The 18,229-nt window shown below is 46.5% G+C and overlaps 1 protein-coding gene across 3 annotated transcripts in view; it reads right to left on the reverse strand.

The window, feature by feature from the left end:
• shc2 (SHC (Src homology 2 domain containing) transforming protein 2) overlaps positions 1-7,861 on the reverse strand; it is a 38,648-nt gene extending 30,787 nt beyond the window's left edge. For all 3 annotated transcript variants that reach the window (XM_048559630.2, XM_048559629.2, XM_048559628.2), the window contains exon 1: positions 6,308-7,861. In XM_048559630.2, the coding sequence (XP_048415587.1) occupies positions 6,308-6,760 (453 nt within the window). In that variant the 5' untranslated portion in view covers positions 6,761-7,861. The remainder of the gene's footprint in view (positions 1-6,307) is intronic.
• Positions 7,862-18,229: the final 10,368 nt, after the last annotated feature.

Here is an 18,229-nt window from a genome sequence, read left to right on the forward strand (position 1 = left end):
TCATACATTCGGAAAGTTCAGCTCAAGTTCCTTACTTTGTACTCAAATCCACTTTTCTCCACACTTTTTAGATAGAAATGTCTTCCCCCTGTATTCACATTGGATAGGTTTTTCAATGTAGTCCTGAAGAGAAGGTCAAACAGACAGGATTCCTGCCCAGTCACACAAGGGTGTCTGTGGAAGGGTCACTCAACCTGAAACGTTAACTCTGTTCTCTCTCCACAGATGCTACCAGACCTGCTGAGTTTTTCCAGCAGTTTCTGTTTTCCTTACTGAGGGTGCAGTGGCTGATCAAAAGGATTGGGTTAATAGGTTTTCAGGAGAGAAAGTCTTTAAGAAGCATGTCCACACACAGACACAATATAATCAGGTTTGGAACCTAAGAAAATACATTTCACCCGGAGGGCTGTGTCCGAGAGATGAATATGTTCATACAGAGAAGAGCTAGCAGTGCTTCCCTGGAGCCTGCTCAGATACTGCGAGCTGGGGTTGGGGCGGAGAAGGTTGCATATAGAAATTCACAGCTGCTCAAATTACATTTTGGTCTCTTAAGTAGCTCATCACAGCTCCCACTGCATTAAACGAAGAGGCAAGGTCAGACAGGGCACCAATAATGCCAGGAAAGGATGAAATGCTGAATCATTTTAGATTCTGCCCACTGTCTCTCTCACAATCCAATAAACAAGCGAATGATGTCACTCTCAGTAGATACCAGTATAGAAAGGGAACTCTCACTGACCAGCAACAAGTCTATCAGTAAGGAGGGCAAAATGGGGTAATTTAGATTGAAGCTGATATTAATGAATTGCAACGGAAAACAGAGAGAATGGCAGAATCGTAATAGAGTCACAGACAGAACTTAATACATAAAAATAAAAAAGGTGATATATTTTGACAGAAGAGGTATGGAGAGGCAATATACATTTAATGGCAAATTTTAAAAAAGTTCGAAAGAATTGCAGATGCTGTAAATCAGGAAACAAAACAGAAATCGTTGGAAAAGCTTCTGAGGAAGGGTCACTGGACCCGAAATGTTAACTCTGTTTTCTTCCTTCACAGGTGCTGCCAGACCTGCTGAGCTTTTCCAGCAATCTCTGTTTTGTTCACTTAATGCTACAGTTCTAAAGTATATACAGGGACAGAGACCCGAGGTTCACACGCACAAATCACAAAAGGTGACAGGAGCATTGAGAGAGAAATTTTAAAATCAGATGGAATCTTGGATTTCATAAATCGAGGCATTGAGAACAAAAGCAGGAAATGATATTGAGTCTTCATGAAATTCTGACTAGGCCACAGCTAGAGAATGCTGTGTAATGCTGGACACCACCCTTTAGGAACAATGCGAGGGTCCTCGAGAAAGAGCAGATGAGATTTGTCAAAATGGTCCTGGAATGGGGGTTTAACCATTAGACTAGAAAGGCTACGGCATTTTCCTTGGAGAAGAGGGGAGATTTGCTCACGATGGACTAGATTCAGAGATAATGGGAACTGCAGATGCTGGAGAATCCAAGATAATAAAATGTGAGGCTGGATGAACACAGCAGGCCAAGCAGCATCTCAGGAGCACAAAAGCTGACGTTTCGGGCCTAGACCCTTCATCAGAGAAGGGGATGGGGAGAGGGTTCTGAAATAAATAGGGAGAGAGGGGAAGGCGGACCGAAGATGGATAGAGGAGAAGATGGGTGGAGAGGAGAGTATAGGTGGGGAGGTAGGGAGGGGATAGGTCAGTCTGGAGAGGACGGACAGGTCAAGGAGGCAGGATGAGGTTGGTAGGTGGGAAATGGAGGTGCAGCTTGAGGTGGGAGGAGGGGATAGGTGAGAGGAAGAACAGGTTAGGGAGGCAGGGACAAGCTGGGCTGGTTTTGGGATGCAGTGGGGGGGGAAGGGAGATTTTGAAGCTTGAGAAGTCCACATTGATACCATTGGGCTGCAGGGTTCCCAAGCAGAATAGGAGTTGCTGTTCCTGCAACCTTCGGGTGGCATCATTGTGGCACTGCAGGAGGCCCAGGATGGATATGTCATCTAAGGAACGGGAGGGGGAGTTAAAATGGTTCACGATTGGGAGGTGCAGTTTTTTATTGCAAACCGAGCGGAGGTGTTCTGCAAAGCGGTCCCCAAGCCTCCGCTTGGTTTCCCCAATGTAGAGGAAGCCACACCGGGTACAGTGGATACAGTATACTACATTGGCAGATGTGCAGGTGAACATCTGCTTAATATGGAAGGTCTTCACAAGCTTCAAAATCTCCCCTCCCCCCACTGCATCCCAAAACCAGCCCAGCTTGTCCCCGCCTCCCTAACGTGTTCTTCCTCTCACCTATCCCCTCCTCCTACCTCAAGCCGCACCTCCATTTCCCACCTACCAACCTCATCCTGCCTCCTTGACCTGTCCGTCCTCCCCTGAGTGGCCTATCCCCTCCCTACCTCCCCCACCTATACTCTCCTCTCCACCTATCTTCTTTTCTCTCCATCTTTGGTCCGCCTCCCCCTCTCTCCCTATTTATTCCAGAAGCCTCTCCCCATCCCCTTCTCTGATGAAGAGTCTGGGCCCGAAACGTCAGCTTTTGTGCTCCTGAGATGCTGCTTGGCCTGCTGTGTTCATCATGGACTAGCTTCAGACAGTTTTAGATAAACTAGGCATAGAAACACGGTTCCTATTGGCAGATGGTACAAGGACCAGGGACACATGGTTAAGATTTTGTTACCCCAGGGGTACAGCTGGACCGAAGCTTCTTCCCCTTTATATACTGGGCCTCTAAAGGCACACATTCCATTGGCTTTTCCTATTATTTTCAGTATCTTACTATTCCACTTTGACCATCAGTCAATATGGATCCCCAAATCTCTGAGCTTCCACTGTTTCTCAACTTTACTGTAATTAATTAATTCTGAGTTTTTCCCCCTTTTCTCATTCCGATTGGATGACCTGACATTTTCCTTTATTGAAATCCACTTGCCATAGTTTTATTCACTCACCTTAATCAGTGTCTGTAAATTTACATTCCTGTCAACACTGCTCCGTGCATCTGAGTAATTGCTAAACCCATTGATGTTGATTGTGTTATTTAAGCTTAGTAATACAGAGACCAGTGATAGTCCCAACACAGATCCTCACCGAACATCAGTCAGCACCTCCTTTTAGTTTAAGTACATGCCTATGATCCCTAACCCTCTCCTCACCTTCTAACCATCTCCTTATCAGGTCAAAATTTGTCTTCAATTTCCCATAGTTTAACTCGAGTTAATGGTCTCATATGCAGAACCTCACCAGAAGGAGGGGAAAGACAAACAAAGCCAGAACTCCCTAGACAACACACGACTGGAAAACAAAGCTGAAAAAGATGTGTGTGACAGATATAAGGTTGTTGATATAACTGAGAATCATGCTGAACATAGAAAGTTACAAGAAGAAAAACAGACGATCAAAGACAGAGCATGAGAAAACACTGGCAACTAACACAAAAGGAAATCCATAGAAAATAGAAATATTTAGAAACATAACTGAAAATAGAACAAAATTAAGCGTTACCTGGACAGATGTAATTGATTAAAGTCAGCCAGCAGAGGTTTGTTAACAACATATTGTGTTCAGTTAATTTGTTTGAGTGCTGAATGATGATGATGATGATGATGATGATGATGTAGTGTAGATAGATTTGTCAATAAAGGTAAAGGACTTGTAATAAAAGAGACAATAGCAGCATGGATATGCATTTGGCTGAATGATGGGAAACAGAGTCGTGGTTAACTGTTCTTTTTTGTAAGGATTTTGGTGGGATATTTGTCGTAGCAATCTTGAATCAAAAGTTTGTACTAGTTGGATATGAAAAACATAGAAAATATGAGGAGTAGGCCGTTCAGCCCTTCAAGCCTGCTCCACCATTCAATACGATCATGGCTAATCATCCAACTCAGTCCCATGTTGTCACTTTCACCCCCATACCAATTAATCCCTTCAGCCTGAAAGATTCTATCTAACTCCTTGAAAATGTTAAACATTTTTGCCTCAAGCACTTTCAGTAGCAGTGAATTCCACAGGCTTCCCACTCTCTGGGTGAAGACATTTCTCCTCATCTGAATACGAACTGGCCCACCTGGTGGCCTCCGTTTGTTACCACTGGTTCTGGACTCCCCAGCCATGGGGAGTATCCTTCACACTTTTACCCTGTTATTTCAGAGTTTAGGTTTGAGTCAACCACATTGCTGTGGGTCTGAAGTCACATGGTGGTCAGACCAGGACAGCACATCTCTCTCTCTAAAACGACTTTAGTTAAAAACCCCTCTCTATCACAACAACTAGTGACAGGATCATGGTCACCAATTGACTTCTTAATTCCAAACTTTTTTTTAAATTCAAGTTCTACAGTTAGTCACAGACTAATTTAAAATCAGACCCCAAGAACATTATTTGGATCTCTGGATACTGATCCACCATCAATATCACTATCATCACTTTGCTAGCACATTGGATGTTGGCTGTGGTTGTTGGAGGTCAATCATCTCAGCTTCAAGACATCTCTGTCCTTCACCCAACCATCTTCAGCTGCTTCATCAATGACCTTCCCTCCATCATAGGGTCAGAAGTCGGATGTTTGCTGATGATTGCACAGTGTTCAGCACCATTCGTGACTCCTCAGATGCTGAAGCAGTCCATATCCAAATGCAACGACATCTGGATAATATCCAGGAGAGTCCGAAGAAGGATCACTAGACCTGAACTGTTAACTCTCCTTTCTCTCCACAAATGCGGAGTCTTTCCAGCAATTTGTGTTTACGGACATGATTCAGGCTTGGGTGTAGCAAGCAGCATTCATGCCATAAATGCCAGGCAAAGACCATCTACAAAAAGAAAGAATCAAAACCATTGTCTCTTGATATTACCATTGCTAACTCTTCCTCTACGAAGATTCTAGGAGACACAATTGACATTCAACTGGCCTAACCATATAAATGCAGTGGCTACAAAAGCAGGTCAAAGGTTACAGATCTTGCAGCAAGTTACACATTTCCTAACTCTTCAAAGCCTGTCCACTGGCTACAAGGCACTAGTTAGGAGTGTGATGTTATACTGTCCACTTAACTAGATGGGTGCAGTTCCAATAACACTCGAGAAGCTTGGTATCCATCCAGGACAAAGCAGCCCCTACCTGATTGGCACCATATCCTCAAACACTCACTCTCTCCACCACCAACTCATAGCAGCAGTGTGTACTATCTGCAAGATGCACTGCAGAGATTCACCAAAGATCCTCAGGCAGCACCTTCCAAACCCACAACCACTTCCATCCAGGAGGACAGAAGGGCAGAAGATACATGGGACACCAACCCCTGCAAGTTCCCCTCCAAGTCACTCACCATCCTGATTTGGAACTAAATCACCATTCCTTCACCGTCATTGGGACAAAATCCCAAAGGGCATTGTGGGCATACCCACAAATCAAGCAGTTCAGGAAGGCAGCTCACCAGCACCTTCTCAAGGGCAATCCATGTTAAAGATGGGCACTTGGGGATGGGCACTCCCTAGTGGTATTATCACTAGAACAGCACCAGGCAGACCTGATGATGAGGTGCCAACCTGGTGAAGCCAAACAGGACCACTCGCACGCCAAACATCGTAAACAGCAAGTGATAAACAGAGCTAAACAACCTCACAACCAACAGATCTGCCTCTGCTAATCCCCATTGTTCCAGACTCCCCCATGTGAGGAAACATCCCGCCGACCTCTCACAAGCATCAACTCCTTCCTAGGAAGGGCTAAACTGCCCCTTTCTGTGTTAACACATAGAAAATTATCAAATATTTTCCTCAAGTCCCAACAAACGGCAACATTCACCTAAACTGTCCACCTGCTGCTTTTCCTCCAAAAATTCAATCAGAGAAGACCCAACCTTTGGAAAAGGTCATGTTTCTCGCTTTCTCAGACCCGACAGAAGTTTCTGTTCGTGATCAGCCTCTCTCCGCTGCATTATAGATTCTAATTACATTCTCATAAAGTAATTAAATGATAGATTCCAACGGCAGGACCACGTCAGATGCCAGGGTCCAGTGAGTCAATTAGTTCCTGGTTTCTCCTTGCCAATGATATGACCCTGCCTCAGCGACTGCTTTGGGAAGCGCTCTCTGCCCTGCCCTCTCCTGAGGACAGAGTTGGGGCTCGCTCTGGAGGCTCTAGGCTGCAGCTTGTTGTGGGCAATGGGGACGGACCACCCCCTCCTCCCCCCAAAACTACCTGCACGGGCACTGAGTGTGGTCTGCCCCCGGGGGAGTAGGGACACACACCAACACACTTCTGCCCCTGTTACTCACACGGACGATGTAGGAGACCCCGGGACCCAGGATCTTGGTATCTGGGTGTAACCAGCCTCCGGACGGTTTGTTGATGAAACTGCCTTTGCGATTCCACTCCCCCCCGGCCAAGCGCACTCCTTCCACCCGGACCCTCCGGCCACCCCCGGGCAGCCGTGCCGTGGCCTGGACAGAGCAGGGAGGGGGGCACAGCGAGTCACAGGATCCCAGGACAGTGGCCAGGCCGGGCCCCGGGGGGGGAGGCAGCCCTTTGGCCGGGTTCCTGCCTCCCGGCGACGCCGAGAATTTCCAGTGCGGGATTCTGGGGATGAGGGTGCAGAAGGTGGTGGAATCCTCCGGCTCTTCGGCCACGGGAGCTGCACCGAGCTGGCCGCTCATGGTCAGGCTGTGAAACAAGCCGCTTGCTGAGCTGGTCACCGACTCACTTCGAAACCGGCCATACTTCGGCTTCATCAGCGGAGCTGCCCCTCAGTGAAACCTCTCCACACTGAGACTGATCCTGTCCACACTCTCCTGCCCAGCCGCTGATGTCATTTGGGGAATTCATCATCCATTACCCAACAGCCAAACAGAGAGGGGGGGGTGGTCTGGGCACTCTCTCTCCCACTCACACAAACACACTCTCTCTCTCTCTCTCCCACTCTCACAAACACACTCCCTCTCTCTCACACAAACTCCCTCTCTCTCTCACACACACAGGGGCAGGAGACAGTCTGAGATCCCTCTCACAAACACACTCCCTCTCTCACACACGGGGCAGGAGAGAGTCTGAGATCGCTCTCTCTCACAAACACACTCCCTCTCTCTCACACACTCTCCCACTCTCACCAACACACTCCCTGTCTCTCACACACACACACACTCTCTCCCACTCTCACAAACACACTCCCTCCCTCTCACACACCCTCTCTCACACACACTCTCTCCCACTCTCACAAACACACTCCCTCCCTCTCACACACACTCTCTCTCCCTTCGCTCATAAACACACTCCCCCTCTCTCTCTATCACACACACACACGCACACGCACACACTCCCTCTCCCACACACCAACACACACACAGAGGCAGGAGAGAGTCTGAGATCGCTCTCCCTCACAAACACACTCGCTCTCTCACACAAAGGGGCAGGAGAGAGTCTGAGATCGCTCTCTCTCACACACACAGGGGCAGGAGAGAGCCTGAGATTCCTCTCTGTCACATACATTCCCTCTCCCTCAGATAAACACATTCCCTCTCCTTCACACACAGGGGCAGGAGAGAGTCTGAGATCTCTCTCTCTCTCTCTCTCTCTCTGCCTCTCTCTCACACACATACACCCTCTCTCTCTCACACGCACACACACACAGACACACACTCCCTGTCTCACATACATACACTCCCTATCTCTCTCTGTCTTTCTCTCTCTCATACACACACACTCTCTCTCTCCACGCACACACCCTCTCTCTTCCTCTCTCTCACACACACACACGGATACACACTCCTTATCTCTGTCTGTCTGTCTCTCTCTCTCTCTCTGTCTCTCTCTCTCCCACACACACACACACACACACACACACACACACACACACACACACACACACCCTATCTCTCTCTGAGATAATGGGAACTGCAGATGCTGGAGAATCCAAGATAATAAAATGTGAGGCTGGATGAACACAGCAGGCCAAGCAGCATCTCAGGAGCACAAAAGCTGACGTTTCAGGCCTAGACCCTTCATCTGATGAAAGGTCTAGGCCCGAAACGTCAGCTTTTGTGCTCCTGAGATGCTGCTTGGCCTGCTGTGTTCATCCAGCCTCACATTTTATTACCCTATCTCTCTTTGTCTCTCTCTCTCTCTCACACACACACACACACACACACACACACACACACACACACACTCCCTATCTCTCTCTGTCTCTCTCTCTCTCTCCCTCTCTCTCTCTCTCACTCACTCACACACACACACTCCCTATCTCTCTCTCTCTCACACACATACACACACACACGGGCAGGAATGCAGCAAGGAGGTGGTTGCGTTTGGTGTGGGCTGAACATTTTCCTGAATTTTTCTTCCTGTTGCATTTATCAACATCTCTGCCTCTGACATTTTTAGCTGATTGTATTTGCTCACTCTGATTGATTACAGAATCCTGTCCCAGTAAAATTGAGAATACAGGAACAGGCCAAGATTATTCCTCCCTTCTATCCTGTCCCACTGATTAGATTTTGCTTGGTCTCGGTTTAACTCCCAGTTTTTTGCATTGGTCTCATCACCCTGAGCTGTGGGGAGGGCAGTCTTGAACTTCAAGAGTAAAATAAAACAAAGAAGTGCAGGTGCTGGAGATCTGAAACCAAAACAGAAATCATTGAGAAAATTAGCAAGTCGGGCAGCTGCTGCGGAGAGAAAACAGTTAACATCATCATTTAAACTTCAAGAGGACATGGACAGTTTGGAGGAAAGGGCTAACAAATGGCGAATGAAATTTTAATGCAAACAAGCATGAAGTGATTTATTTTGGTACACAGAATATGGAGAGAAAATACAAAATAAAGGGCACAATTTTACAGGGATGAAGGTACTTGGATGTATACATGCATAGATCATTGGCTGTGTCAGGACAGGTTGAGAGCACAGTAAACACAGGACTGTGATCTGGTCTTTGTTGTTAGGGGCATGGAGTATAAGAGGAAGGAAGTGGTGTTAAATCGGTGATGAATACTGATTCAACCTCAGCTACGCCATTGTATTCAGTTCTGGGCATCACACTAAAGGAAGGACATCACCACATTGGAGAAGGCACAAAGAAGAACTTCAGTGATCTGGAGTAATTGGAAAAGCTGGGATCGTTTACATTGGAGAAGATTAAGAGGCAGTGAAAGTCCCGAGGGATCTGGGCAGGGTAAATATAGAGAAACTGTTCCTATTAGTCAAAGGATCAAGATCAAGAGAGCAGAGATTTAAATGATTCACAAAAGAAGGAAATGTGACATTTTTTATTCACTCATGAAATGTGGGTATTGCTGGTTGGGCCCAGCATTTCTTGTCCATCCCATGTTGCCCCTTGAGAAGGTGGTGGTGAGCTGCCTTATTGACCTGCTGCAGTCCATGTGCTGTAAGTTGACCCACAATACACTTAGGGAGGGAATTCCAGGATTCTGACTCAGCAGCACTGAAGGAATGATGATATAAAGTCAGGATGGTGAGTGGCTTGGAGGGGAACTTGGAGGTGGTGGTGTTCCCATGTATCTGCTGTCCTTGTCTTTCTAGATGGAAGTGGTCATGAGTTTGGAAGGTGCTGTCTGAGGATCTTTGGTGAATTTCTGCAGTGCATCATGTAGATAGTACACACTGCTGCAACTGAGCACCTGTGACAGCGAGAGTGGATTTTTGTGGATGTGGTGCCAATCAGGTGGGCTTTGTCCTGGATTGTGTCAAGATTTTTAAGTGTTGTTAAAACTGCACCCATCCAGGCAAGTGAGGAGTATTCCATCACATTCCTGACTTGTGCCTTGCAAATGATGACTTTGGGGAGTCAGGAGGTGAGTTACTTACCATTGTATTCCTAGTCTCTGGCTTGCCATTGTAGCCGCTGGATTTATATGGCTAGTCCGGTTCAGCTTTTGGTCAAAGCGCACTCCCGAGTACCTTGATGGTGGGGAATTCAATGATGGTAATGCCATTGAGTGCTGGGTGGCAATGGTTAGATTTGCTGTTGTTGGAGACTGCCTTGTATTTGGCCCAAACGTTATCTACCGTATACCAGATAAGTGCCAGACTCAGTTGAATGTGGACCTGATATCAAGGGTAGTCACTCTCACCACACACTTGGAATTCAGGTCTTTGTCCCTATTTGGATGAAAGCTGTACTGAGAGAGGGAACTGTGTGAGCGGCACAACCCAAACTGGCCATCAGTGAGTAGGCTCTTGCTAAGCATTATCAACTTTCAAAAGGACAAAAGAGAAGTCTGGATCAGGAACAGGCCTTTCGGCCCTCCAGGCCTGTGCTGATCATCATGCCCTGACTAAACTAAAGAACAAACATTCTGCCTTTATTTGGTCCATATCTCTCTATTCCCTCCCTATTCATGTAGCCATCCAGATGCCTCTTAAATGTTACCAATGTGCCTGATTCGACCTCCTCCTCTGGCAGTGCATTCCAGGCTCCTACCACTCTCTGCATGAAAAACTTCCCTCGCACATATCCCTTAAATTTTCCCCCTCTCACTTTGAACTTGCACCCCCTTGTAATTGAAACTTCAACCCCAGGAAAAGGTCTCTGACTACCCAAGCTATCTGTGCCTCTTATTATTTTGTACACCTCCATCAGGTCTCCTCTCAGCCGCTGTCTTTGAAGTGAAAACAATCCTCATCTTTTTAACCTTTCCTCATAGCCAATACCCTTGAGACCAGCCATAGTTCATCTGTCTTACCTGTTATACTTTTTGCATTGAAGTAAATACACTCCAGACCTCCAGTCCCTCCGAACCCTGTGACATCCCTCTGCTCGCTCTTACTCTGTGCGATGCATATCTCAGTCTCTCTTTTGTCCCGACTGCCTGCTCTTACTGGTCTGTTGTTCTGATCCCCTGCCCCAGCCCCTGCCACACTAGGTTAAACCACCCCCACCCGCCCCGCAGATCTGTAGCAAACCTCCCACCCAGGATATTGGTGCCCCACCAGTTAAGGTGCAACCTGTCATTTTTATCATTTTGCTGCTGCTCAATAGCAGAGGAGTAACTTTCCGCGTTGGAGTTGTCCTGGTTTCTGTCGTCATCAGAAAACACATTTCTGTACAGCGAGTGGCTTGGGTGCTTAAGTATGTGATGGAGGTAGCTTCAATTGAGGTATTCCCAAGTGAATTAGAAAGTTATTTGAAAAGGGCTACAGGGAGATGATACTAAATAGCACTGCTCCTTGTGAGGGTTTGCACAAATTTGATGGCCAAATGGTCTTGTTGTGTACTGTAACCACTTCGTGATTCACTCCTGACAAAATCAACAAACCTCAGTATCGGAGAGGGTTCCAGATTTCCACTCCTGTCTGTATGAGGAAGTGCCTCCTGACATCACCCCTGAACAGTCTGGCTCAAATTAAAAGGTGATTTCCTTCTGCTCTGGCCATTTCCCAACTACATCCCCACCCATCTCTATATAATGACCCAGTCATTATGCTCTTCAATCCTGGGTAGGTCTCCCCTTGACACAGTGCCAGTTATCAAACTCTGCTCCTTGGACCACAGCTCCCTTCTGTTATTCATTTCCCATCTGCTCTATTGCAGACAGCTGCATCTGTCAGGCTCTCATTTCTGTGCTCGGAAATTGCCCAGTCCTGAATGGGGACCTTTTGCCATTCTGACGCTGAAATACATTTAGCCAGAATGCTCACAGCCTTTTTGCTGCTTCAGCTGCCATTTACTTGCAACAGCAGGAGGCGGTGATTTACAGAATGGATGCAAACCTTATGGTTGGAATATTTTTAAGGAAGGTGAGGATTTAAGTATGAGAGTTTGCATCTTCCATCTCCCCACCATCAATGACCCTGCAACAGCTGTGTATGAAGCTGCATGAAAGAGCAGATCTGTAACTAGCACACAGCTGCTTCCATGTATCTGTCAACAATGACCAGCTTCCCATCTATTCAACTCAGTTTCAGTGGGAAACACTGTACATTGAGGGTTAAAACCATGGCTCAGGAGGACCACTCACTCTGCTTGGTCAGAATATAGTAGGTTCAAGGAATATGAATACATAATTCAGCTTGACAAGCCCCCCCAAGATGAAAACAGAAAGTGCCGAAGTAATTCAACAAGTTGGCAGCATCTGAGAAAAGAAAAACAGAGTTAGCGTTTTGAGTCCAACGTGACTCTTCACAAAGGAAAGGAATTGGAAAATGCTATTTTGTGTTATTGGCAGAGCAGGAAAAGGAGCAATTGGAACAGATTATGAGGTGCCCAAAGCAAAAGACTAAAGGAAAACTAATGGGCTAAAGGAGTGATTGAGGTGTAAGAAACAAGGAGGACAGAAGTCATGCTCTGAAGTTGTGAAACTCAGTATTGGGTCCTTGAGGCTGCCTCAGTGAAAAATGAGATGTTCCTTAAGCTTGTGTTGAGCTTCACTGAGTTTTTGACAGGCACAGACCAGATATGCTAGTATGAGAGCAAGGTGATTTATTGAAATAGCAGCAGGCAACTTGGTTCTCAGGGTCATCCATACAGACAGAGTGGAGGTGCTCTCCAAAACAGTTACACAATCCATGATAACAAAGTGTGAAGCTGGATGAACACAGCAGGCCAAGCAGCATCTTAGGAGCACAAAAGCTGACATTTCAGGTCTCACTCAATCCATGTTTGGTCTCACTAATGTAAAGCAAACTGCATTGTGAGCAGCGAATGCAGTAGACTACATTGAAATAAACTCAAATAAAATGCTGCTTCACCGGGAAGCTGTGTTTGGGGCCATGGAAAGTGAGGAGTGAGGAGGTGAACGCACAGGAGTTACACTTTCTGCAACTGTGTGGGAAGATGCCATGGGGAAATGAGGAAATCTGGGGTTCAATGGAGCAATGGCAGGATGTCAGAAAAGGAACAGTCCCTGTAGAATGCTGACAATGGAGGGGAGGAGAAGATGTATTTGATATCTTACTGTGGCTGTCTGAAATGGAATTCATTCCTGGTGGGGTGGAAAGTGAGGCTAAAAGGAACTTTACCATTATTCCAGAAAGGACGCAAGTAGTGAACAGAAGTGTGGATCAGAAAATGGCTCAGGGAACCGTCAACTACAGTGAGGGTGGATCCTTGCTTGAAGATAAAGGAACCATGTTGAAGGTAGCCCGGTGAAAGGTGGCATCATCAGAACAGATGCAGAAATTTCTGGAGAACACAGCAATCTGACAACATCTCTGGAGAGAAAGCAGAGTTAATATTTCAAATCTGGTGACTCTTCATCAGAACAATTCTGAGGAAGGGACACAAGACCCAAAATGTTGATAGTGCTTTCTGTCCACAGATGCTGCCAGACCTGCTGAGTTTCTCCAGCAATTTCTGTCTTTGTTTCAGATTTCCAGCATCATCAGTTCTTTGTTTTATGAGAACAATGCAATTGAAACAGAAAAACTAGGAGAATGGAATGGATCCTTGCCGGAAGCAGGGTGTGAGGAGGGCTAGTTGAGGTAACCACGTGTCTCAATGGTTTTGTAGTGGATATTGTTCCCAGAAATGGGCAGAGTGAAGTCAACAAAGGGAAAAGTCAGAGATAGACCAGATGTGAAGGGAGAGAAGGATGGAAATTAGAAACAAAGCTGATGGTATTTTCCAAATGCAGACCACAGCAGGAAGAAGCACTGATTACATGGTCAACTATTGGAGAAAGAGTTGTTGGTTAAGGCCCAAGTACATCTGGAACAAGGAATGTTCCACAGACCCCACAAAGAAAGAGACAGGGCTGGGACCCATGTGGGTACCTACGGCCACACCTTGGACTTGTAGAAAGTGAGATGAGTCAAAGGAGAAGTTGATCAAAGAGAGAATAAATGATTAATAAGACACTTCTAGTGAACAAGTGAGAGACTGCTCCACCATCAGAGGGTCACTGCAGAGAGAGCACTGCACTGGCTAAGGGCTACATTAACCTAAGGCCCTGTCTGCCCAGTCGGGATGATGTTATTGCAGATTGTGGAAACTCACTGCGTACATTGTGGTTGCTGTTTTTATTTCTTTACAACAGGCACTACTTTATTACGGTTGTAGCCCTTTCTGTAGATTATTCTAGCAAAACTGACCTTCCATGACAGGCCAGACGCTGAGATACAGAGTCAGCAAAAGAAAAACAGCCTGTCAGTGAGTGCAAACGGCTTTTTCAGCAATTAGCCCATAATAACCCCATTAAATTGACACTGAAAACCATCACTACTTCCTTATCGGAGAAGGATTTGCTAACACCTGTTTTCTGTGGCTATTTTATTGAGTTAATGGTTAAGGGTTTCCTTTAGCTGAAATGTTGACAAGTCATCAGCAATTTGATTCACATCTGCTGTACTTTCTGATTGTCTTTTAGATTGGCTCATCTATCCTCTTAACATGGCCATCTCTCCCTCCCCCTCCAACTCAATCCTATCACCGTCACTCAAACCCTCACCCGTGTATTCCTCTACATACACAGACATTTACAACACAGAAGGAGCTCTTTCAGTCCATTGTGGCTGTTCTAGTTGACAAAGATCTGACTATACTAATCCCATTTTCCAGTTCTTGGCCCATAGCCAGTAGCAACAAACTAAAAACAGTGTCTAAAAACTGCTTAAATATTACGAGAAGCTATGACTCAACCACATTTTCAGGCAGACAGTTCCAGGCTCACACTATCCTCTGAGTGGAAGTATTTATCCTCAACTCTCCTTTAATCTTCTGCTTCTTGCCTTAAATCCATGTCCTCTGGTATGGATCCCTCTGCAGTGTCTCCCTATCTGTCTCCATCACTGTCTTACACACCTCTCTCAAGTCCTGTCTCAAACCTGACTGCTCGAAGGAAAACAGGCCTAGTCTATCTGATTTTTCCCCATAGCACAGATTCTCCAGCCCAGGCAGCGTACTGGTAAATTTCCTCTGCATTTTCTCGACTGCAACCTCATCCTTCCTGTAATGTAGTGATTCAAATTGCACGCAGTGCTCCAGTTGCGGCCTGACCAATGTTTTATGCAAATCCAGCAGAATCTGGATGTTTATTTTGTGTAATAAAAGCAAGTAACCCATTAATCATAAAAACCAAAAGAACTGCGGCTGCTGCGAATCTGGAATTTTAAAAAGTTGCTGGAAAATCTCAGCAGGTCTGGCAGCAACTGTGAAGGAAAACAGAGTTAATGTTTTGGGTCCAGTGCTCAGAACTCAGGATGTTAGAGAACGAGATGGGGTTTTCCTGACAATCAGTAAGAGATTTATGGTCATTATTAGATTCTTAATTCCAGAATATTTATTGAATTCAATTCCACCATCTGCCATGGCAGGATTTGAGCCCAGGTCCCTCGAACATTATCTGGGTCTCTGGACTAATAATCCAATGATAATACCACTAGGCCATCGCCTCCCCATTCTGGCCTTTTGAGCAATTGATTTTAATTCCTTCTCTCTGGCCTGTGCCTGAGCACTCAGATCTGGAACGCCCCTGCCTTGTCGTTTATCTCAAGAGGGTTGGAACATAAAGGTAGTGATGTGCTCCTGAGGCTTTATAAAGCTCTAGTTAGGCCCCATTTAGAATACTGTGTCCAATTTTGGGACCCACACCTCAGGAAGGACATACTAGCCCTGGAGTGTGTACAGCGGAGATTCACACGGATGATCCCTGCAATGGTAGGTTTAACGTATGATGAACGGCTAAGGATCCTGGGATTGTACTCATTAGAGTTTAGAACGTTGAGGGGAGATCTAATAGAAACTTACAAGATAATGTATGGCTTAGAAGGGGTGGACGCTGGGAAGTTATTTCCGTTAGGCGGGGAGACTAGGACCCGTGGGCACAGCCTTAAAATTAGAGGGGGTAAATTTAAAACGGAAATGAGGAGACATTTCTTCAGCCAGAGAGTGGTGGGCTTGTGGAATTCATTGCCACGGAGTGCAGTGGAGGCCGGGACGTTGGATGCCTTCAAGGCAGAGATCGACAAATTCTTGATCTCAGAAGGAATCAAGGGCTACGGGGAGAGTGCAGGGAAGTGGAGTTGAAATGTCCATCAGCCATGATTTAAATGGCGGAGTGGACTTGATGGGCCGAATGGCCTTACTTCCACTCCTATGTGTTATGGTCTTAAACTATTACCTCCACTTTTATTTCCAAAACTTTCCCAAATGCTTTGCTTCTTCACCATCACCCTGACTTACTTTATTGGCCAACTATATACTGCTGTTTGATATGCCTCTCTATCTGTCTTGGACAGGGGATCAAAGGGTGTGAGCTCATTGAGCACTGATTGATGAGGAATGTGTGTGGGAGATTGAGGATTGGACAAGGCAACAGTGAGTCAGTGTAGTTCGCTGGAGGTGAGTAATCTTTGCTGCAGAGAGCCTAGAGGACAGTGAGTACATGAATGAGTCCAGGACTGTGACGGGGTTGTTCATCCGAGAGGTAGGCATGGTGCAGATGGGCATTGAGCAAGGAAGGCCCTGCTGCAGGGGTACATTCTGTCCTCAAACCTTTTGGAAAATAGTGGAGAAGGGTCGAGACATCCATAGGCACCCTACCCAAGTGAGAGTTGGTGTTTGTGCATGGGTGGTCTCCAAACTCCTTTATGTAGATGTCTTAACCCACTCCTTCCAAACCCACAGATTCTACCATCCAAAAGGAAAAGGTCAACAGGTTTGTGAGAACACCACCGCTGTGGGGAAATCACCACAAGTCACATTTAATTTGGCTACTTATGAAGACATTTTACATACAATCAAGTACTGAAACAATGATTCAAACTTTATTGCATGTAGCACCCAAAATAAGATCCGTCAAGTTAAGCCACGCAACTCAACATCGCTCTTACGCAATTAAAGGTGGAATTTCTCTACAATTCCAACCAACAGTGTCTGTCTCTGGAAGTGTCCAGTGTTCGATCCTTGTGTAGTGTTCTTCTTCAAAATTCTGCTGCCGAATTGTTTTGCTGTTGGATTCTTACATAGATTTTTCATCCTTCAGGTCTATGATGTGATATCATTGATGACCTTTTAAATTCTTTCTTCCAAAATATTGACTTAACCTCTGAACCCATAAGGTTCTCAGCTTGCCTACTTATCAGAGGTAGCTTCCCTATTTCCTGTTACATTTGCCATCGACTTTTTCTGAAGGCACATACTCTTTTGTAATTAACTCCTTAATTCTTCAGAGGGCAATCAGGTGACTTCGTGGTAAAAAAGCTGCTAGTTATCAACCTATTGTCTCCGCTTGCTCCTGCCCCACCGAACACATCCCCACCTATCTGGACTCCATTTTCTCCCCTTTGGTCCAGGAACTCCCCACCTACATCCGTGACACCTCCCACACCCTCCACCTCCTCCAGAACTTCCAATTCCCTGGCCCCCAACACCTCATCTTCACCACGGACGTCCAGTCCCTATACACCTGCATTCCGCATGCAGATGGCCTCAAGGCCCTTCGCTTCTTCCTGTCCCGCAGGCCCGGCCAGTCCCCCTCCACCGACACCCTCATCCGCCTAGCCGAACTTGTCCTCACCCTCGACAACTTCTCTTCCAATTCCTCCCACTTCCTACAGACAAAGGGGGTGGCCATGGGTACCCGCATGGGCCCAAGCTATGCCTGCCTCTTTGTAGGTCACGTGGAACAGTCCCTCTTCCGCACCTACACAGGCCCCATACCCCACCTCTTCCTCCGTTACATTGATGACTGTATCGACGCCACCTCTTGCTCCCAAGAGGAGCTCGAACAGTTCATCCACTTCACCAACACCTTCCACCCCAACCTCAAGTTCACCTGGGTCATCTCCAACACATCCCTCACCTTCCTGGACCTCTCTGTCTCCAGCTCAGGCAACCAGCTAGAAACTGATGTGCATTTCAAGCCCACCGACTCCCACAGCTACCTAGAATACACCTCCTTCCACCCACCCCCTGCAAAAATTCCATCCCCTATTCCCAATTCCTTCACTTCCACCGCATCTGCTCCCAGGATGAGGCATTCCACTCCCGCACATCCCAGATGGCCGCGTTCTTCAAGGGCTGCAACTTCTCCCCTGCAGTGGTCGAGAACGCCCTTGACCATGTCTCCCGCATTTCCCGCAACACATCCCTCACACCCCGCCCCCGCAATAACCGCCCTAAGAGAATCCCCCTCATCCTCACATACCACACCACCAACCTCCAGATACAATGCATCATCCTCTGACACTTCCGCCATCTACAATCCGACCCCACCACCCAAGACATTTTTCCATCCCCACCCTTGTCT

The sequence above is a fragment of the Stegostoma tigrinum genome, chromosome 30 (genome assembly GCF_030684315.1).
Source record: "Stegostoma tigrinum isolate sSteTig4 chromosome 30, sSteTig4.hap1, whole genome shotgun sequence".
NCBI lineage: Eukaryota > Metazoa > Chordata > Chondrichthyes > Orectolobiformes > Stegostomatidae > Stegostoma > Stegostoma tigrinum.